A 22,936-nucleotide genomic window follows, 5' to 3' on the forward strand; every position below is an offset into this window, starting at 1 on the left:
GCACGCACAAAAGTGCTTTCATCAAATGCACTAGATGGCAGTATTGTCCTGTTTAAGAGTGTCACAACATTGCTGTTTACGGCAGACGAACTGCTTTACGGTATACCAAAACATGACTTCTGTTGTTGTGTGTTGTTGCCGCGCTGGAAGGACGTTAATGAAACTGCCTAACAATAAACCCACATAAGAAACCAAGAACTCGCCCTCCATCATTCTACAGTTATAACGTTATTGGGCAGGTATGCTGTTTATGTTGTGGGTTAGCGGACTCAGGTCCTCATGGACCTGAGTCCGCCTGAATTTCGGGAGATTTTCGGGAGAAAATTTGTCCCGGGAGGTTTTCGGGAGAGGCGCTGAATTTCGGGAGTCTCCCGGAAAATCCGGGAGGGTTGGCAAGTATGTAAAGGGGACCACAATAAATTGCATTTTTGGCTTTAATTTTAACAACAAATCTTAGGCCACATGCGTGGACAGCACCTTTTAGCACTTATTTCCAAAATTGTGTACACTACTGAATTGGGGTCTTATGGCCGCTTATGTGGACACTTATACTGCCATCTGGTGGTGTCAGAAGAGTATAACATACAATGGAATTTGGAAAGAAAAGTGTAAAAACAAAAATTAGCATGTTACACATGAAGTACACATTTGTGTACTTATGGACTAAGTACATCAAATCAAAAGATGATTCTTAGTTTTTATTCTAATTAGGGTCCAATAAGCCCAAATAGCAAAGATAAATAAAAAAAAAGCATGTAAAAAAAAAAAAAATTGGGCCTTAAGAGGATAAATAAAATAGTGAACATACTAGACAACTTGTCTTTTAGTAGTAAGTAAACAAACAAAGGCTCCTAATTAGTCTGCTGACGTATGCCGTAACATATTGTGTCATTTATACACCTATTATTTTGTACACATTATAAAGGACAAGCTGTAAAAATGGATTATTAATCTACTTGTTCATATACTGTTAATATCTGGTTATTTTTCATTTTAACATGTTCTATCTACACTTCTGTTAAAATGTAATAATCACTTATTCTTCTCTTCTTTGATACTTTACATTAGTTTTGGATTATACCACAAATTTTAGGTATCGATCCGATACCAAGTAGTTACAGGATCATACATTGGTCATAATTTAAGTTCTCACATGTCCAGGGACGTATTTCCTGACTTTATGAATATAATATGAATTGAACTAAAAAAAAAAAAAAAAGATTTTGTGACGATAAAAAATATTGAGATACGCTCTTGTACTTGGTATCATTACAGTGGATGTCAGGTGTAGATACACCCATGGCGTTTGTTTACATTGTATCCTCCTACAGTGTGTAGTGAAGCATGTTTAGCTATTCCTCATCCTGCAGGGATGATACTTTATTTGAAGAAGCTTGTCATGTCTGTGTAATCATGTTTTGTGTTAAGTCATGTTTTTGTTTAGTTATAGGACTCTTTAGTTTCTGTCTTTTCACTCCCTTGTCTTGTTTCCATGATTACCCCATTAGTTTCACCTGTTCCACGTTTGGACTCATTGTGCACTCTTGTTTGTCACCATAGCAACCATTAGTTTTCACCTGTCACGTCACGCACCTGTTTCACGTTTTGAGTCACGCACCTGCTTTCACTAATCATGTCCATAGTATTTAAGTTCATTCATTTTCTGTTGTTCGTCCTGACGACCTCACACCACATTTATGCTCTGTCCATTTTTTCATGTCCATCGTTCACGCTGCTCCTTTTTTGTCCATGCCAAGTAAGTTTTCTTTATTCAAGCCATAGTTTGCAAGTTTTGTTTAATTGTTCATAGTTTATTCTCCGCCACTGTGCGCGCCTTTTGTTTGATCCTTTTTTTTGTATTTATAGTTAATAAATAAATCATGTAGCTTAATTCCCGTCTCGCCCGTGCCAACTTTCCGTTGCATCCTGGAAAAGCACACACCCCGGACCAAGTCATGACAAAGCTAAACCAGTGACGATTGCGGATGGACATTAGCCGCTAACTAGCTCGCCATGTTTTTAAGCACCTCTTCCTGTGGCCGTTTCAGTATAATAGCTTCACCTTTATTGCTAGTTTTTAGGCCAAAATGAGTCCATTCTCCCTTTTCTGTTTACACACTGTGCCTGCTTGTAAGTACTCCGTGATTGTGCGATGCCGAACATGCTCCTCTGCTCGTAAAACCAGCAATGTCACGACGCGCCGTCATGCCTGTAAATGAAATAATATGGCGAACCGGTACTTTTCAAAGAGAGTATAGTACCGTTTTTGATCCATTAGTAACGCAATAATATCCTAGTATCGGTATACTGTACAACCCTAGTTCCACTTGACCAGTTTTAAACGCACAAACTAAGCACTTTGGATATACATCCTCATTTGTAGGTAAGGATTTTCAATGATATTTTACACATGTTGGTGTGACGTCATAAGTCAGGTTATTAACAACTTACCTCAGCGACAATATCTCCATTTTCAGCATGCACCTGAGCGATTGCGCCGAGATCACGGATCACACTAAACACTTCGTACACCTGCAGGAAAGCCAGAGGATTTAGTATTGTTGTAATATGTCTACATCTTTAAGAACACCTCTAAGTGTGATGCAACACTGTTTGACAACACGGCAAACCACACGCACAATAAACTTTAACACACACACATTATATCCTTTCTAGTATTTGTAGAGTGAGAATTCTGACTTTCTTTACTAAGACATAAGAAGGGTAAAAAGGCCCACCTGAGTGTCAGTTAGCTGGAAAAGATCCTTATAAGCCAGATACACCAGGAAAGAGTTGACGCCTAATAATCATATAAAAGAATGTGGGAAATTGCTGAATTATTGTGATTGTGTAAACTAAAATAATATGGCTAATTATCCAGTAATGCATACCATATTTTCCGGACCATAGGATTATAAGGCGCACTGCCGATGAGCGGGTCTATTCAGTCATATTTTTTTTTTCTTTTTCTAAATGTAAGACTTCTTTGTGGTCTACATAACATGAAATTGTGGTTCTTTGGTCAAAATGTTGCATAGATGATGTTTTACACATCATCTTCAAGTCGCTTTCTGACAGTCGCTTCAGGATGCGCCGTTTTGTGGGCGGTCTTATTTACGTGGCTCACCTTCGACGGCGTCTTCTCCCCGTCATCTTTGTTGTAGCGGTGTAGCGTGCAAGGACGGGAGTGGAAGAAGTGTCAAAAAAATGACATTCAGACTTTACTTCAATCAATAACGGAGCAGCATCTCCTCATCCGTGGCTCACTAGTGCAACAACAACGCCCGAAATGTGTCCCGTGAAAAACCGTCCGACCGGAACTCTCTAATAACTAAAGTTACTTGGGTGAATAATGTAAACTCACTACACCGGTATGTTTTAGCACTTTCATGGCGAGTTTACTGACAGATAGTAGTAAGAACTTTACGCTACTTTATTTTAGAAATGGCAACAGTGGAGGATGAATGTCCCATAACAAGAAGATAGAGAAAAAGAAGAAGCTTCCCGGGCGCGGCACCGCTGCTGCCCACTGCTCCCCTCACCTCCCAGGGGGTGAACAAGGGGATGGGTCAAATGCAGAGGACAAATTTCACCACACCTAGTGTGTGTGTGACAATCATTGGTACTTTAACTTTTATTGACTATGGTGGACTACAAAGGTGGACGCGCGCAAATTTTCAGGACTTATGCAGATCCCAAATACACATCAGCAGGTACCAGAAGGTAAGAAAATTTGCTTTTGCATGATATTGCGAAACAAAACGCCAGATAATATGTCTTACCTTATACACACACCATAATAATACTCCTATGTTGAAGCACAGTACAATCCATCAAGCGGTGCGGCTTCATAGCTTACCAAAGTCGTACTAAAACATTTTGATAAGACTTTTGAGCGCCACGTGTAATGTTCTATATTTTCAATGGAACTGTGGAGGGAGGTGTGGCCAGCGCTGCCTGCAGGAGCAAAGGTCACCGCCTCCATCTATTGTGCTGAGGGCAGAGCACCATCAGACGGGGGCGTGGCAAGTGTCGACGGCGAGACACAGCTGAACAGGTGATTAGATCTCTCGGGTGGTGCGAGTTATCTAATCATCTGTTGTCTTTAACAGTAAGCGGCTGGGAACAGGAGAGGAGGAGGATGCGGAGGACTGAACAGTCACATCCCATTGGAGGAAACATTTTTTGAAAACATATGATTATTAAAACCTTGTTCAAACCTGCACGCTGGGCTCCTGTGCCGTGTCTGACAGTGGGACTGCGAGGAAGCAACTTCCACAGGAACATATAACATTTCGGTGTTGTTTACTTGAGTCATATCGCAGTCTACACGTATCTCTTATGTGTGACTGCCATCAAATTGCAGTCTACATGTATCTCTTATGTGTGACTGCCATCTACTGGTCACACTTATCATTTCACCATGTACAAAATAAAATAGCTTCAAGGTCGGTAAGCACAACCAAAATTATTCCGTACATTAGGCGCACCGGGTTCTAAGGCGCACTGTCGAGTTTTGAGAAAATGAAAGGACTTTAAGTGCGCCTTATAGTCCGAAAAATACGGTATGTTGTAATTACAATTGTCATGTGACCAGCCAAATCTCTCACACATGTGCACACAAGCCTCAAAGAGCATTCAGACTTTTCCTAATCACCAAATTAGAATCATTTGAAACCAAAAATGGAAGTTAACATTCAGATGTTGTGTGTGCGCAACTCGTTGCTACATCGTCACGCTAACAAAGTCCTCATACCGTGATCCTTGACGAGTGCCTCCATCTCTTCCTGCATGCCTTTGTGCCACTCGGTGATGTCCACGTGCAAGGAATAGTCGCAGCATGACTTGCCGTCTAGCCCGTCCCGCCACTGTTCAAAGGCCGTGATGAGACTGGCGCCTGGCTCGGGTACCACGTGGTCGACTGGAATCACACAAATGAGGCAAAAACCACTCAGTCTTTTCTATTGGGAGTTCAAGTAATACCTTTAATTGGGTGTGTTCCAGCTGAGATCTCAATGAAAAAGCGTTTTCCTTTTGCACCAGTGCTCTATTGCTGTGTAGCCGCCAGGCGGCGTACACATAGGACGAGGGCGGATTGATCCATATAGCGGTCGATACCAAGGGTAATATCAGTATAGGACTGATACTAGTACAGTGATAATTTTGTTTGATATCTGTTCTTTGTCGTTTTTGTTCATGTTTACAAACTCAGAGGATAATTCTCTGGACACAGGAGGACACAGGAATCCGGTGGGAATATTTGGGCACCTCATGATTACGATTAACAAGCTTTGATTCGACTAAAATCTGCCATTTTAGTGCTTTTAGATCTTACAGCTGCCTTTGACACAGTCGACCACACAATTCTTTTAGATCGCCTGAGAGACTGTGTGGGTGTCAGGGGGTCTGCATTAGAGTGGTTCAGATCCTACCTGTCAGAAAGGTCCTTCTCTGTCAGGCTGGGTGACGCCACTTCTTCTTCTGCTCCGCTTTACTGTGGTGTCCCCCATGGATCTATTCTAGGCCCCATCCTGTTCGCTCTATATCTCCTCCATCTTGGAGAGATTTTTAAGAGGCATGGAGTGTCTTATCACTTTTATGCAGACGACTGCCAAATTTATATGCCTATTTCAAAAGGCCACGGCCCCCTGACACCCCTTCTCAACTGTCTATGCGACGTCAAGGCTTGGTTAGCCCAGAATTTTTTAATAATGAATGAGGGAAAAACGGAAATTTTAGTGTGACTTGGGACCATTGCAAAATTATGTCGTCCCAAAGTCACCAGCCTTGGCGTTACTATAGACAGCGATTTTAAACTTGACAAACAAGTCAATGGCGTTTTAAAATCGTGTTTTTATCATCTTCGTCTTTTAGCAAAGGTAAAACCGTTTTTATCTTTTAACCTTTTTGAACAAGTCGTGCATGCTTTTATTTCAAGTCGCCTGGACTACTGCAATGCACTTTATGCTGGCATTAGCCAAAAAGCTCTCTCCCGGTTGCAGTTAGTCCAGAACGCGGCAGCACGACTTTTAACAGGGGCCAGGAGACGCCAGCATATAACCCCAATCCTTGAGAGTTTGCACTGGCTCCCTGTTCATTTTAGAATTGATTTTAAAACCTTGCTGTTTGTTTTTAAAGCTTTACATGGACTGGCACCTCAGTATATCTCGGCCCTCATCCAAACTTACAATCCTGCGCGCGCTCTGAGGTCCGAGAGCCAGCTCCAGCTCGTGGTGTCCAAGACGAGACTTAAAACCAGGGGAGACAGGGCCTTCTCTGTGGTCGGCCCTAAGCTCTGGAACACTCTGCCCCTCCATATTCGAACTGCTCCCACAGTGGAGTGTTTTAAGTCTCGTCTTAAGACCCACTTTTATTCTCTGGCTTTTAACACTACGTGAGTTGTGTGGTCCTCTGTTGTCCTCGGTGTTTTTTAAATTTTGATTTCTATTTACTGTTTTAATTGGTTTTACCCTTTGAAATTGTTTTTAATCATATTTATTTTATATTGTTTTTAATTGTGTTTAATATTGTTGTGCAGCACTTTGGAAACATTTTGTTGTTTAAATGTGCTATATAAATAAAGTGGATTGGATTGGATTGGATTAAAAATCGATTATTGTTGCATCTTTATCTATTTTGATGCAGTTTTACATGTATTTTCCTTTCACCAAATAAGGGTTTATCACTTGCAACAAAGGGTGTAACGGTACGCAAAAATGTCGGTTCGGTACGTACCTCGGTTTAGAGGTCACTGTTCGGTTGATTTTTGGTACAGTAAGAAAACAACAAAATATCAATTTTCTGGTTATTTATTTACCAAAATTTGTAAACAATGGCTTTATCCTTTTAACATTGCTTTAAAATAGCTCTGTGTGTGATGGATGTGAGCCACCACTAGGCTGATCAGTGCAACAGCAGGCAGTCATGAATGCTAAGCATAACAATAACATACATATACACACGGGGTCGATTGCCAGGGTTAATGCAGTCAACATATATAAAATAAAAACTAAGTAAGATAAGGCTCAGAATTGGTTTCTTAACAAAACCTTTCTACATATAAAGTGCAACATTTCCACATATAAAGTGCAACATTAAACTGCTTCAAAATGTTGCCCAGATTAAATAAAATGACTAAACTTTTCTTCTACCGTACATACAAATAGTGCAACATAAACAGTTTCAAGTCAACTCAGCCTCAGATTAACTTTTTTTCCCCCCCCCAGCCTTTAACCCTGGTGACTTTCACTCAATTTTCATGTTTTTTGCCAGAAAAATGAGTGTATCCACATTGTCTGCAGAAAGAGCAGACCTGCTTGCAGTTAAAATGTCTCCAGCTGTGGAAAATACCCTTTCACTGGGCACGGAGGTAGCAGGTATGGCGAGGTAGTGCCTGGCTAACTTGGCAGTAAGAGGATATATGGGCTCATTGTTCTTCCACCATAGAAGTGGGTCAAAATCTAGTTTTTAATGCAATATGGTCTTAAATCTGCTGCTATAAAAACAACCAATGGCATTTGTTATTGCTTTAGCCCTGTCTGACTCGCCGAGGAGAGGCTGCTTGAATGCGGTGGGGAGCTGTGTTGAGGCAGCGAGCAGGTAGGAAAATGATTTATTTTCCATAAATCAGTCCAGAATACAAGAATAAACAGAAAAGCGTGCAGATAGCAGGGGAGGCTATGGCGAAGCTTAGCACAGGAACAAGAGTCAAAAAGGTATTCAAACGTAACTTGTTGCATGAGGCAAACAAAACAGCCAGACCGAGTGTGGCGAAAAGCAGTAATAAATAGCTCTCTGAGCAGGTGAGCGTCCCGAACACTAATCAGAGGCAGGTGAAAATAATCAGCACCCATGGCAACCAAGAAACACAAACCCAGGGGTGCTGAAACAGAACAAAGGGAGGCTTAAATTAAAACAAAACATGAGCCGGGGAGAAGATCATCACACAGTGCATTTGTAATAAGAAACAGTTAAATTGATTTCCATCACATTTATTGAATTAATGAAAATCTGTGCAAAACTAGAACATAAGTGCCCTAAAATAAAAGAGTTAGTCGGATCTCTCGGTGAAGTGGCTTGCAACAAGATTCTGTCAACCAAATTTTAGAACTGTCTGCATTACTTTATTTACAATGAATAAATCGATAATCGATTATTGACATTTATTAATTGATTTTTACAATGCATCATAAAATGTATTCATTTAAATTCATTTAAATGAGTATTAAATGGTAGTTTTTGCTTTTGTTTAGTTATTGTGCTGAAACGAAATAAAGAGGATAAGGAACTACCGTATTTTCCGCACTATTAGCCGCACCTAAAAACCACAAATTTACTCAAAAGCTGACAGTGCGGCTTATAACCCGGTGCGCTTTATATATGGATTAATATTAAGATTCATTTTCATAAAGTTTAGGTCTCGCAACTACGGTAAACAGCCGCCATCCTTTTTCCCCGTAGAAGAGGAAGCGCTTCTTCTTCTACGGTAAGCAACCGCCAAGGTAAGCACCCGCCCCCATAGAAGAGGAAGCGCTTCTTCTTCTACTGTAAGCAACCACCCGCCCCCGTAGAAGAAGAAGCGCGCGGATATTACGTTTCATTTCATTTGTGTGTTTACATCTGTAAAGACCACAAAATGGCTCCTATTAAGAGACACGCGTACAACGCAGAATTCAAACTCAAGGCAATAAGTCACGCAGTAGAACACGGAAATAGAGCAGCAGCAAGAGAATTGAACATAAATGGTGCGTAGGTAGAGGAAGCAACAAGATGACCTGCGCCACTAAGACAGGGAGACAGCGCCGGACGACATACGCCAACATCTGCCAGTGGATTGTAAATGCCTGGGCGGATATATCGGTCTCAACTGTGGTCCGAACTTTCCGAAAGGCAGGATTCACGGAACTGCTGGACAACAACAGCAACATTGACTCTGATGACTTCGACGAGACGGAGCCGGCCATTTTGGATGCCGTATTCGCCCAACTTGTTAATTCAGACACTGAAGAAAAATTCGAGGGATTTATGGATGAGGAATAATTTCAGAAAGTGAGCTTTAAATGTTTATTTTGTGTGTTGTGTGACATTAACGTTCGAGCAACGTTGAGTTATTGATGTTGCTATTGCTCTGCACTAATTTGAGTGTTACTATTTTTGTGATTGCACATTTGCACATTACATTTTGGGGGTGAACAGAGTTGTTAGAACGCTGGTTTGTAATATATTATTAAAGTTTGACTGACCTATCTGACTGTTTTTTTGACATTCCCTTTAGCGCAGCGTAGGCACGGCTTATAACCCGGGGCGGCTTATAGGTGAACAAAGTTTTGAAATATGCCATTCATTGAAGGTGCGGCTAATAACCCGGGGCGGCTTATAGTGCGGAAAATACGGTAGTTTAAATATGGTGTTGAAATTGTTGCACTGTCAATACCACTCACCACAAACACGGTAAATTAAATTAGTTTTATATTTTTTTTAATACATTTATACTATATTTAGTTTTTTATACATCTATTTCTAATATATTTATTTCATGCTAACATTTATCCTATATGAAAAAATTATGTTAAACACAGGAGGTTTACAAACAATCAGTATTTGCTAAGAGGTAGCATTAAATAAAGTTAAGTTCTGCCTCCTCCTTTTAGGAACATAATACATTGTGCAAGTGTAAACATGTGAGGTACCTGTATGAAAATGTAACTTCAACCATCCATTACCACTTTCACATGTGGATGAATACCCTGGACACAAGCCAACAATTACACTTGTCCATAAGATGCGCAGATCTGTAAAACTGCAAATAAAGTAGTTTCGGTATGTACAAGATCACAGGCCCCTTAAAATGTAGAGACAATTCTAAAACTCAGTTTATATCTCAGATGCTGTAAGCCACCGAGAAGTGCTTCAATGGAAGATAGAAAATGACTTACTGATCATGGTGGTGCCTCCTGCCAGCGCTGCTTTGGTTCCCTGGTAGAAGTCATCAGCCGATGTCATGCCTCGATCTGGCATCTGGAAGCGGGTGTGCACGTCGATCCCGCCTGGCATCAACATGCGCCCGTGGGCGTCGATGATTTTGACGCCGCCAGGCACAATGAGATTTTCCCCAATTTGTCTGAATTCAAAATGGTAAAAAAGTAAACATATGTTGAAGCAAATATTTTATGTATGTATGTATGTATATTAGAGATACGCGGTTTGCGGACACAACCGCGGAGTCCGCGGATTATCCGCGGGTCGGGAGGTTGAAATAAAAAAAAATTAGATTTTATCCGCGGGTCGGTTCGGGCGGTTGAAATTTTAAAAAATTAGATTTTAAATAGATTCAGGCGGGTGGCAGTTAAACCAATTCGGAAATATATATACATAGTTAAATGTTGTTACCCACATACGAAAAACGAGCAGGCACCTGCAGCATATGCCACAACAGAAGAAGAAAAAAAAAAAAGAGATGACAACGCCGGCAGCAAACGTGGTTTGCGACAAACTAAAAAAGGGAATACTAAAGACCAGGGGAAAAAAAGGCCAGAAAAGTTCAGAGTGGACTCGTTTTTATGAGGTTGTAAATCAGGATGATAGTAATGCTGGCTACGTGATTTGCAAGAGCTGCGACGCTGTTTATGTCTACGACAGTCACAAAACCGGGACATCTAACATGGTGCATCACATTTGTGCAAAACCCCGAACCTCCACAAACACCCTGAGCATGAGCAGTTTCGTCCGCCGTGATCCCAGAAGAGTGCCACAGGATGTTAAAACAAGATAGAACGCAGCTGCCTGCAGCAGTTTGAGTGGCGCGAGCGCGCATGGAGGTGCGCTCAGCGCGGCTCCCAGATGATTGCGCCGTGACAGCGTGGCACGCATTGAATGTCTCTGCTACATTGGATCAGTCTCCTTTCTTTAACAGGCAAAAGCTTTATAACCTCACTAATGCCTTGCATCGTCTATATTAGATATATAACAACGGGCGGGTGCAGGCGGGTGCGGTTTTGATTAAATGTTAGTTCGGGTGGATGCGGATGGTTGACGACTTTTGTGATGCGGTTGCGGATGAAATAAATGCCTATCCGCGCATCTCTAATGTATATATAGTTTGGACACACCTTCTCATTCAATGCGTTTTCTTTATTTTCATGACTATTTACATTGTAGATTGTCACATCAAAACTATGAATAAACACATGTGGAGTTATGTACTTAACAAAAAAAAGTGAAATAACTGAAAACATGTTTTATATTTTAGTTTCTTCAAAATAGCCACCCTTTGCTCTGATTACTGCTTTGTACACTCTTGGTATTCTCTCGATGAAAACAATAAAAAATAGAATAAAACGTTTGTTGTTTTTTCTTAAATATGTCCTTTCAAATCCATTTTCTACCGCTTGTTACTCTCGGGGTCTCCGAGCCACTTAGGCAAATCATCTTGTCTAAAAATGCATTTTCCCATCGATAACGTGATAACGTGACTTGCGCCGTTTCAGTCAATTAGTGCGCGAGGAATATATACATATACATATACATATATATATATATATATATATGTATATATGTAACCAAACAGGAAATGGGTGTCAGACTATGTGTGGAATTTAACTGGAGGGTTTTACCGTAAGTGTTGGAGGTGCGTGTTGAGAGGAGCGGTGCTGTCAAGACAAGGGCAAGGCAGGCAGGGTTTGTCCAGGGGCGGAAGCGTGGTCGGGAGGCAGGAGGAGGATCTCTGGTGGCGGTTGTTTAAGTAGTCGTCCCTCTCATCAGTGCCGGGTGTGTTGATTGAAGATGGAACGCAGCTGCCTGCAGCAGCTTGAGTGACGCGCGCGCGAGCGCGCTTGGAGGTGCGCTCAGCGCGGCTCCCAGATGATTGCGCACTGGTGTGCGTCTGGGCCGTGACAGCGTGGCACGCATTGAATGTCTCTGCTGCATTGGATCAGTCTCCTTTCTTTAACAGGCAAAAGCTTTATAACCTCACTAATGCCTTGCATCGTCTATATTAGATATATAACAACGGGTGGGTGCGGGCGGGTGTGGTTTTGATAAAATGTTGGTTCGGGTGGATGGCGGATGGGTGACGACTTTTGTGATGCGGTTGCGGATGAATTAATTGCCTATCCACGCATCTCTAATATATATATATATATATATATATATATATATATATATATATATATATACATTTTTTCAACCCAATGCGGCCCTCGAGTCAAAAAGTTTGGGGACCCCTGCATTACGGTATACAATTACACAAACAATTTTCATTGTTTTTATTCTATTCTTACATGGGGGAAAAAACAACAGTAAAAGGTGTAAGAAAAAAGAGCAAATATATTGGTATGTAATGAGAAAAAGCTGAAATGTTCCAATAATTAATAATAATATAATTAGTCACCAATAATACAAAGCTAACAATATCTGTTTTTAGCATTTTTTTCAAAATAAAAATATCAATATGGCCCTCGCATACTTTGACTTTTCATTATGGGCGGCCTTGGTGGGAAAAAAGTTTGGACACCCCCGAACAAAGTATTGATATTTTTATTTGAGAATCTATCTTAGAGCATAAGGATCTGGTATCGGCTGTATCAATATTTCAGTATCGATCCTTACTTCACTAAAAATAATACACTGGGAAATGACACAATATGTTACTGCGTACGCAGCCAAAATAGGAGCCTCTGTAACCCGCTTGCTTACTTACTATTAAAAGATATATTTTATAGGATGTTCACTATGTTATTCCATCCATTTTCTACCGGTTGTCCCTCTAGGGATCACAGGGGTGCTGTAGCCTATCCCAGCTGCACTCGGGCGGAAGGTGGAGTACACCCTGGACAAGTCGCCACCTTGTTATTTATTTATGAAAGAGAGGTTTTTGTTAAAGGTGTTTAATGATAACACAAGCATGTTTAACACATATAGATTCCTTTCTTTCATGAAGGCAAGAATATAAGTTGGTGTATTACCTGATTCTGATGACTTGCATTGATTGGAATCAGACAGTAGTGATGATAACGTCCACATTTTCAAACGGAGGAGAAAAAAAGTCCTCCTTTCTGTCCAATACCACATGAAAGTGCTTGCTTTTTGCCATCTTATTTGTCCAGCTTCCATACTCCTTTTTATACACTTTACAAGAAATGCATTGGCGGCAAACTCCCTTGCTTGCTAGCTTTCTGAGACTCTTATTTTGTTAGCGCAGGCAGGATGAAGCAGCGCTTTTATTGTGAAAACAGGAACTGTGCAGTCGGTTTTTAGAGTTTTGACAGCAGGTACGGTTGAAACAAAAAGTGTTTCTCGCCTTCCTGTCGGTCATTTTTTTCTTAATAATCATCTCACAAGACCCTCGGGTGTCGTGAATGTCAAGCAAATGACGAAAGTGACGTCTTGGTGAAGATTGATGATCGCTCATTTTTAGGTCTATTTTTTTTAGACATACCCTCCGCGATCGACGTAATGGGCACCCCTGTACTAGGGCCAATTTTTCTATGTCGAATTTGTTCTTTGATTGCAATAAGAAACATATGTTTAATGTATTGTACTATTTTCTGTGAAAATAAAGCCAATAATGACGTTGTTTTGTGGTCCGCTTTATTTTGAATGGTATCAAAAAGTACTAAAATACATTTTGGTACTGGTAGCGGCACCAAAATATTGGTATCGGGACAACACCACACTGAACAAACATAAGTGAACTCACTTGATGACTCCATCCTCCATGTAAATGTCGGCGCAGAAAGACTGGTCATCGTTGACGATCTTTGCTCCTTTGACAAGGAGACGGTCACTCTGGAAGAGAATAGGATCAGTTAGTTTACAACCGGAATATTGTCTTATTTTATCTCGCAAGAAGCAATGGGCGCAGGACAATGACCCCCAAACTAGGGATGTCCCGATCGGATCGGCTGCCGATATTTGCCAAAAATTGCGTATCGGCAAGGCATGGGAAAATGCCGATCCAGATCCAGTTTAAAAAAAAACTCTGGTCCGTGTTTTCCAACGCACCAAATTAAATAATACATTCCACTTTTCTGCTGCTCCGTAATTTCCGTTCCGCATTTTCCAGCACACCTTCAACACATCCACACGTCTGTGAATTCTCACGCAGTTGCTTTTAGCTGCTGGCATTACACGACAGGCTCTTCTCACTCTTTCCTGTGTCTCCCTCTCACAGACAGCAAGCGCACCTTCTTACACACGTCACATACTGTCACGACACACGTCACATACGTATACGTCCTCCCCGAGCAGAGAGGTAGCAGCATGGCTAACGTTAGCTGTGATGCTAGCGCAGCCGTGTGAGCAACGCTCCCTCTAAGGTGCTCGCCTGTGCAATTGCGCACTGTTTAAGCGTCCTCTGCGCATAGCAAATCTATGCCACGCACAAAATCAAATAAAAAAATAAGCGCATAACAATTTGCGACGCACGGACACGACAGAGAAAACAGTTTTCGTCATCATTGTTCAAATATTGTGACGTCTTTTGAGACACTTATCTCCATTCGGTGCCACACGTCCACACCATCAAAATGCTGAGGCAAAAATTTCCACATCAATACCGTATGAAAAAATGTGTGATTTTTTTAGTTGTGATTTCCTTCTCTGCATGAAAGTTTAAAAGTAGCATATATTAATGCAGTATGAAGAAGAATGTTTTAATGTAGACATGCAAGCCTTGAAAGAAAATTTTGAAAATCAAGACTACATTTCCTGCAAATGGGTGCATTTCTACCCTATATTTTAACTTTATATTTATTCTCATATCAAACTCTTTTGGCTGTCTTTTTGACACTTATATCCAGCGCCCCCCTCCACACCCTGGATTATAAATAATGTAAATAATTCAATGTGATTATCTTGTGTGATGACTGTATTATGATGATAGTATATATCTGATAGTATATATCTGTATCATGAATCAATTTAAGTGGAACCCGACTTAAACAAGTTGAAAAACTTATTCGGGTGTTACCATTTAGTGGTCAATTGTACGGAATATGTACTGTACTGTGCAATCTACTAATACAAGTCTCAATCAATCAATCAAAACACATTAGAATAATCATACTGCTGTGATTATATGCATCAAGTGTTCATTCAAGGCTAAGGCAAAATATCGAGATATATATTGTGTATCGCAATATGGCCTTAAAATATCGCAATATTAAAAAAAGGCCATATCGCCCAGCCCTAGTTCAATGATGCCATTTCTGTTTGTCATGTATAATTTTGTCTATTTTGTGTTTATCCTTGAATAAACAGGTCAGTTTCTTGTTACCAACCATTGTGTATTATTCAAACTCCCCTAATTCAGCTGGCTAGTTGTTATCAAGAGTACTAAAACCCTTTTCAACATGATTCTGACAACTAAGTAGGCTAAATAACTTTAAACTTTAATACATGCTCGGATAGGCCAGTATCGGTCAGTATCGGTATCGGATCGGAAGTGCAAAAACCTGGATCGGGACATCCCTATTTCTCTCTTTGGGAGTGCAAATATTTCTTTGAACGTATTCGAGCGTCTTCATTTCATTCTTGGATGATTTAATCAAATTAAGGCAGACAGAAGAGACAATGCTATCGTTCAGACAGCGCCGCCAGAGCACCAAAATCGGGGTGGGAATTCCCTGGTGAAACAATGAAGATAGCAGCCTGTCCTTCTTAGGGATTCAGATCTTTGCAGAAGCAGACACGAGTGAGGACCAATTGCAGGGCCCAGGCTGTAATCAATCTTCCACACCCACTGCTGGGCCACTTGTCTTGGCCATACCGCCCCCCCCTGCTGTTATGGATTACTATGCAAAAAAGGGAGTGGCAGGTCTGCTCACAGGGACTCCAGCATCCTCCACTAACAAAGAGCCCTCTATTTGAGCTTGCCCTGCTGTTTGCACGACTGCTTACGATGCATCCCAAGCAGTCTGTCCAAACCCCGCCCTGCATCAATCCACTGTACTTGGCTGAAGCATCCACTTGTTCAGTAACACTGCAGTCACGTCAGGAGAAAAATCACTGCGGTCAAATCTTGTTGTTTTTATCCCTTTTGACATAACCGCGTGTCTGCTTTTACAAAAACACAACCAAAATTGATGAAGTTAAAAACAAATATTTGTCTACATAAAAGGTGTCAAACTCATTTTAGCTCAGTGGGCGCATGGAGGAAAATATGTGCACTATTAAAACCATGGTATCAAAACTGAAAAATAAAGACAACTTCAGATGGTTTTCTTCGTCTTACTTTGGCCAAAAATAGAACAAACTAGGGCTGGGCGATATATCGATATACTCGATATATTGCGGGTTTGTCTCTGTGCAATATAGAAAATGACTATATCGTGATATTGGAGTATACGTTCTAGGGATGTCCCGATCCAGGTTTTTGCACTTCCGATCCGATACCGATATTGTTTTTGCACTTCCGATCCGATACCGATACTGACCGATACCGATACTGACCGATAATGGCCTATCCGAGCATGTATTAAAGTTTAAAGTTATTTAGCCTACTTAGTTGTCAGAGTCATGTTGAAAAGGGTTTTAGTACTCTTGATAACAACTAGCCAGCTGAATTAGGTGAGTTTGAATAATACACAATGGTTGGTAACAAGAAACTGACCTGTTTATTCAAGGATAAACACAAAATAGACAAAATTATACATGACAAACAGAAATGGCATCATTGAACTAGGGCTGGGCGATATGGCCTTTTTTTAATATTGCGATATTTTAAGGCCAAATTGCGATACACGATATATATCTCGATATTTTTGCCTTAGCCTTGAATGAACACTTGATGCATATAATCACAGCAGTATGATGATTCTATGTGTTTTGATTGATTGATTGAGACTTTTATTAGTAGGTTGCACAGTGAAGTACATATTCCGTACAATTGACCATTAAATGGTAACACCCCAATAAGTTTTTCAACTTGTTTAAGTCGGGGTCCCCTTAAATTGATTCATGATACAGATATATACTATCAGATATATACTATCATCATAATACAGTCATCACACAAGATAATCACATTGAATTATTTACATTATTTATAATCCAGGGTGTGGAGGGGGGCACCGGATGTAAGTGTCAAAAAGACAGCCAAAAGAGTTTGATATGAGAATAAATCTAAAGTTAAAATATAGGGTAGAAATGCACCCATTTGCAGGAAATGTAGTCTTGATTTTCAACATTTTCTTTCAAGGCTTGCATGTCTACATTAAAACATTCTTCTTCATACTGCATTAATATATGCTACTTTTAAACTTTCATGCAGAGAAGGAAATCACAACTAAAAAAATCACTAATTTTTTCATACGGTGTTGATCTGGAAATTTTGCCTCGGCATTTTGATGGTGTGGACGTGTGGCACCGAACGGAGATAAGCGTCTCGACAGACGTTATAATATTTGAACAATGATGACGAAAACTGTTTTCTCTGTCGTGTCCGTGTGTCGAAAATTGTTATGCGCTTATTTTTTTATTTGATTTTGCGCGTGGCATATAATTGCTATGCGCAGAGGACGTTTAAACAGTGCACAATTGCACAAGCGCGCACCTTAGAGAGAACGTTGGTCACACGGCTGCGCTAGCATCACAGCTAACGTTAGCCATGCTGCTACCTCTCTGCTCGGGGAGGACGTATACGTATGTGACGTATGACGCGACAGTATGTGACGTGTGTAAGAAGGTGCGCTTGCTGTCTGTGAGAGGGAGACACAGGAAAGAGTGAGAAGAGCCTGTCGTGTAATGCCAGCAGCTAAAATAAACTGCGTGAGAATCCACAGACCTGTGGATGTGTTGAAGGTGTGCTGGAAAATGCGGAACGGAAATTAGGGAGCATCAGAAAAGTGGAATGTACTATTTAAATAGGTGCGTTGGAAAACACGGAGCGGAGTTGTTTTTTTTAACTGGATCTGGATCTGCATTTTCCCATGCCTTGCCGATACGCATTTTTTTGCAAATGTCGGCGGCCGATCCGATCCAAATATCGGATCGGGACATCCCTAATACGTTCTCACGCAGTTGCTTTTAGCTGCGGGGCATTACACTACAGGCTCTTGTCATTCGTTCTTGTCTCTCCTTCTCACAGACAGCAAGCGCACCTTCTTACATACGTCACATATTGTCACGTCATACGTCACATACGTATACGCCTTTGCGGAGCAGAGAGGTAGCAGCATGGGTAACGTTAGCTGTGATGCTAGCGGAGTGGTGCGAGCTGTAATACGAGAGAAAGAAGGTGCGAATCTGGTAACAAATGAAGGAATAATGAATTCCCAAGGAAAACAGCAGGGGGTCCATCATCTGGCGGTGGTTTGGCTTCAAGGGGGAATATGTCGACCAGACAACCGTCATTTGTCAAGTGTGGGGAAAAAGCGTTGCTACAAAAAGTAGCATTACTGCTAATATGTAGCATCATGTGAAAAGTCACCTGCTAGAGAATGAAGAGTGCTTACTCCGCATGTCAACATCTCCGTTCGGTGCCACACACCCACCCCATCAAAATGCCGTGGCAAACATTTCCAGATCAACACCGTATGGAAAAAACTAGTCAACAACAGAAGGAGATAACGTCCGCCGGAACCTACCACATAGCGAAGGACATACACTATTTGATTTCCTATTATGCAGCTCACTTTTATTTGACAGTTATTGAAATATCTTGTGTGACATACACAAAAGTGCACTTTATTTGTTTTAAACTATTGTAGTGGCGTTCTGTACAAAAAGTGCACTTTAATTTAGTGTTGTTTTGATAAGTCATCTTAGTGACATCATCATGCACAAAAGTGCACTAATAGCTTGTTTTTAAATGACTGACAATTTTGCACTTTCTGTTTTGGAAATGACATGAATGTTTGTGCCGCTGCTTAATAACTGTTTAATAAATACACTTTTAGTTGTGATTTCCCTCTCTGCATGAAAGTTTAAAAGTAGCATATATTAATGCAGTATGAAGAAGAATGTTTTAATGTAGACACATAGAATCATCATACTGCTGTGATTATATGCATCAAGTGTGTTATGTTTGTTGTCTTCTCCCTGCCTTCTCTATTGTTTTTTTCAGTTTCTTCCAGTCTTTTGTCCCCAATGAGGCACACCTGCTGCTAATCACCTCCGGGTAGCATTTAAGCGCGTCTCCACCAGCTGGTCCCCGCCGGTTATTGTTCCTGAACTCCGCTCTGACATGTGCTACCTTGATTCTGCTTCCCTGGTATGTTGCCTTCGCATATTTCTGTTATATTGACCTTGTTGTGTTTTTGTTTTCCTCGCCACCTTGTTTTAGAGGACTAGTTGTTGCCACGCTGTGTGCGTCCTGACCTTTGCTCCGCCAACCCCTGAAAGAGACTACTTTTGTTATATTTCCCATGGTGTGCACTTTTGCCCCATCACCCTTAGTTACCATTTTGGACTTATTAAATATTTTCATTTGTTATCGCTTCCCTTGCCTCCATTCTCTGCATCCCGGGGTCCACCCTTGAACTCTATCCTAACAAAGTGTTCATTCAAGGCTAAGGCAAAATATCCACATATATATCGTGTATTGCGATATGGCCTAAAAATATCGAGATATTAAAAAAAGGCCATATCGCCCAGCCCTAGAACAAACACATTCTGAAAATATTACAATAAAAATATAGAAAAAAATACCGGCAGCGATAAAGTTTAGATCCATGAAGGAAAGAAGAATGAATGTTTATAACTGAATACATTTACATATGCATAAACATTTGTGTTCTTTTGTATTATTTTTTCAATGAATTAAGTAACGTTTATGACAACCTTTTTCCAAAACACGATATAGAATGTGAGATATAACAGGATCATGCATACCAGTGACGTGCGGTGAGGTTGATGGCTGGTGAGGCACTGACTTCATCACAGTCAGATTTACAAACATATGAACCCTAAAGAGTATCTTATTCACCATTTGATTGGCAGCAGTTAACGGGTTATGTTTAAAAGCTCATACCAGCATTCTTCCCTGCTTGGCAGTCAGCATCAAGGGTTGGAATTGGGGGTTAAATCACCAAAAATTATTCCCGGGCGCGGCACCGCTGCTGCCCACTGCTCCAAGGTGGTGATCAAGGGGATGGGTCAAATGCAGAGAACAAATTTCATTACACCTATTGTGTGTGTGACAATCATTGGTACTTTAACTTAACTTTAACTTTACACATACAAACTGTAGCACACAAAAAAAGCACATTTAATAAAAAAAACGTTATTATGGTCTTACCTTTACTTATAAATGAAGTCCATGCGCCGCTGTTGTGCTGGATTAATGCACCCCCTGACGGGAGTGTTATATCAACTAAAGCCCTCACTTAAACTTTCCACGTGCAAGATTGAATCTATTTAAAAAAGTGTAACCGAGGGTTTATAAATGTCGCCTATACTGTATGAAACTACAAAATAACAAACACGGAGGCTCCAGTTTACACGAGGACCACTTTATTTACCTTCTTTCAAAAACCTCCGCTCCACTCCAACGTGTCATCACTTCCGCTCTTAGCGCCTTCAAAATAAGAGCTCAAGGCATATACTGTATAACAGCGCATAACAGGAACTTAACATCACAAAGAGGAAAGCCCATAAAAATAGGTTACAAAAGTTATTTAATAAGAAGCCAAAAAGTGCAAAAACAATAATGTTCATGTTGGAGGAGTTGTGAATTAGGTACACCTGCAGTCTGCAGGTGTACCTAATGTTGTGGCCCTGCAGTCATTCACAACTCCTCCAACACGAACATTATTGTTTTTGCACTTTTTGGCTTCTTATGAAATAACTTTTTTAAATAGATTCAATCTTGCACGTGGAAAGTTTAAGTGTGGGCTTTAGTTGATACAACACTCCCGTCAGGGGTTGCATTCTACGGCGGGGGTGCAGGAGGCGGGATTACTGCGAGCCTCAGCCAGTGCGTCTTATGCAGCCGTTTTATGATCGCTCAGCACAAGAAATACGTTACAGACATACAGTTGTTGACAAAATACACTGTACATTATATACCTCAGCTAACTAAACTATGGAAATGTATAATATAATTCATATAGCAATACGGTCTCACTGCACAGCAGTCCAGCAGTTAGCCGAGTCCGCAATCCATGGTGAGGCACAACGCAGTGACGTGCCTCAACTGGCTACTGTTCACCGCACCGTCTCTTCTCAGTATTTGAACGGCAAATGTGAAAATTCAGCGATTTTAAATAAAAAATAATCTAAAACTGGTGAAGTTAAATGGAAAATAACTTTATAGTATAATCACTGGATACATATAACAATTTAATTAAAAAAAATTCTTTTTACATTTTTTTTCTTTCCATGATGGCAGGTGAGGCCCCGCCTCACCTGTCACTGATGCATACATTTATCATTTGTTTTCAAAACGCTTACAAAAAAGTAGCACCCCAAAAATGTACTACGGGACCCCATTTTTATGACTTGATGGGGTCCCTGGCACCCCATTTGGAAAATTCCTAGCGCCAACACCGATTGAGTATTGGTGCGTGCAAAACAGCAGCAGGCGGCTGTGGCCTGTGGGCCGGTTCTAATACTAATCAAATATCATCCATAGATAATACAGGCCAGATCCGGCCCGCGGGCCTTGACTTTGACGCCCCTGGTCTACATAAACAAGTGAGCAACAAGTGACCAACAAGTATGTGCTCCAATCACTCTATCACAAAAAAATAAGAGTTGTAGAAATGATTGTAAACTCAAGACAGCCATGACATGATGTTCTTTACAAGTGTATGTACACTTTAGCTGGCGACTATATACTAAAGCCAAGCAAGTAACAGACGGGTTGTGTGTGGTAAGAGAGCAAGTTTAGTTCAATGGTTCATTATTCATACTGCCGGCCAAAAGCATCTTGGTTGCTATGAAAACGTCTGAGAGCAGTCGCCATTACCGGGCAACACATTGTGTTTTGGTCCAGATGGAAAACATCCTGCTAACATTGCATGATGTCAGGTGGGGAGCGCTGCCAGTTCTGACATCCGACACTTTGATTTAATGTACGACATTTTCACCCTCACACTACATATCCGTCCACACGTGAGTTTACGGACACACACGCTTGCTGTTGCTATATTTCATTCACCTTCTTTTGAAATGAATTATCAAAAAAGGAATACCACTGCGTGATGCTAGATAGATATAAGTGGCAGTACTATTTTACCATAAGGGTATGTTTATAAAGTCAGTGTTTCCCACACATTCATTTATTTGTGGCGGCCCGCCACGAAAGAATTATGTCCGCCACGAATGGATTTTTCGGCTTTTGACTCGCTCGACCGCTCATAAAAGCAATGGGACTGTCTGTGAATGTTGCTTGTAGTTACACCTCTGGTGCAGTAGGTGGCGGTATGCATTGTAACTCCGCCAATAGCACTTAATTCACCTGGTGGGCCAGAAGAAGAAAAAGAAGAGGGACGGACGGACGGGACCAAAATACTCGCGGGCTACTTTTCATAATGATGGCGCTTCCTACGTTTCTACCTCAAACGTCCAAAAGCTGCTGAAAGCCTTGATCCAGGATGCCATGGGGAAAAAAACTTAAATGGTGCCTTTTGGCTATAGTTAGCAGCTTGGTGGCTCATAGCCGGCTAGCTAACGCTTGCTAGCATGGTAGCATTGCTTCTTTTTTACAGGTGTTATAGGTAGATAGGTTATAGCTGCATCGCTCGCGGCTCGTCATATATTTAACGTTAATCCGCGATTTCACCGAGCGTTTCACTGACGGTTTCGCGTGACGCTGCTTCATTAACACCGCCGCTGTTTGACTCGGTCACCTGTTTTCATACCGACGAGCTAACGTGTCCAGGTTATAACCCTGTTGTCAATAAACACACGTGGACTGAAGCTAAATTGTCCACTGTCCACTGCAGCATGTGAATGCAATGAAAATAATAAAATCTGAGCCAACCAGCTGTTAAAA

At 41.0% G+C, this 22,936-nt stretch overlaps 1 protein-coding gene across 2 annotated transcripts in view; it reads right to left on the reverse strand.

The window, feature by feature from the left end:
* LOC133619670 (dihydropyrimidinase-related protein 2) overlaps window positions 1–22,936 on the reverse strand; it is an 87,935-nt gene that overhangs the window by 30,470 nt on the left and 34,529 nt on the right. For both annotated transcript variants that reach the window (XM_061980865.2, XM_061980866.2), the window contains exons 2-6: window positions 13,697–13,785; window positions 9,936–10,120; window positions 4,757–4,921; window positions 2,739–2,800; window positions 2,452–2,532 (exon numbers count right to left, since the gene is read on the reverse strand). In XM_061980865.2, coding sequence (XP_061836849.1) covers window positions 2,452–2,532; window positions 2,739–2,800; window positions 4,757–4,921; window positions 9,936–10,120; window positions 13,697–13,785 — 582 coding nt within the window. The remainder of the gene's footprint in view (window positions 1–2,451; window positions 2,533–2,738; window positions 2,801–4,756; window positions 4,922–9,935; window positions 10,121–13,696; window positions 13,786–22,936) is intronic.

The sequence above is a fragment of the Nerophis lumbriciformis genome, linkage group LG20 (assembly GCF_033978685.3).
Source record: "Nerophis lumbriciformis linkage group LG20, RoL_Nlum_v2.1, whole genome shotgun sequence".
NCBI classification, from domain to species: Eukaryota; Metazoa; Chordata; class Actinopteri; order Syngnathiformes; family Syngnathidae; genus Nerophis; species Nerophis lumbriciformis.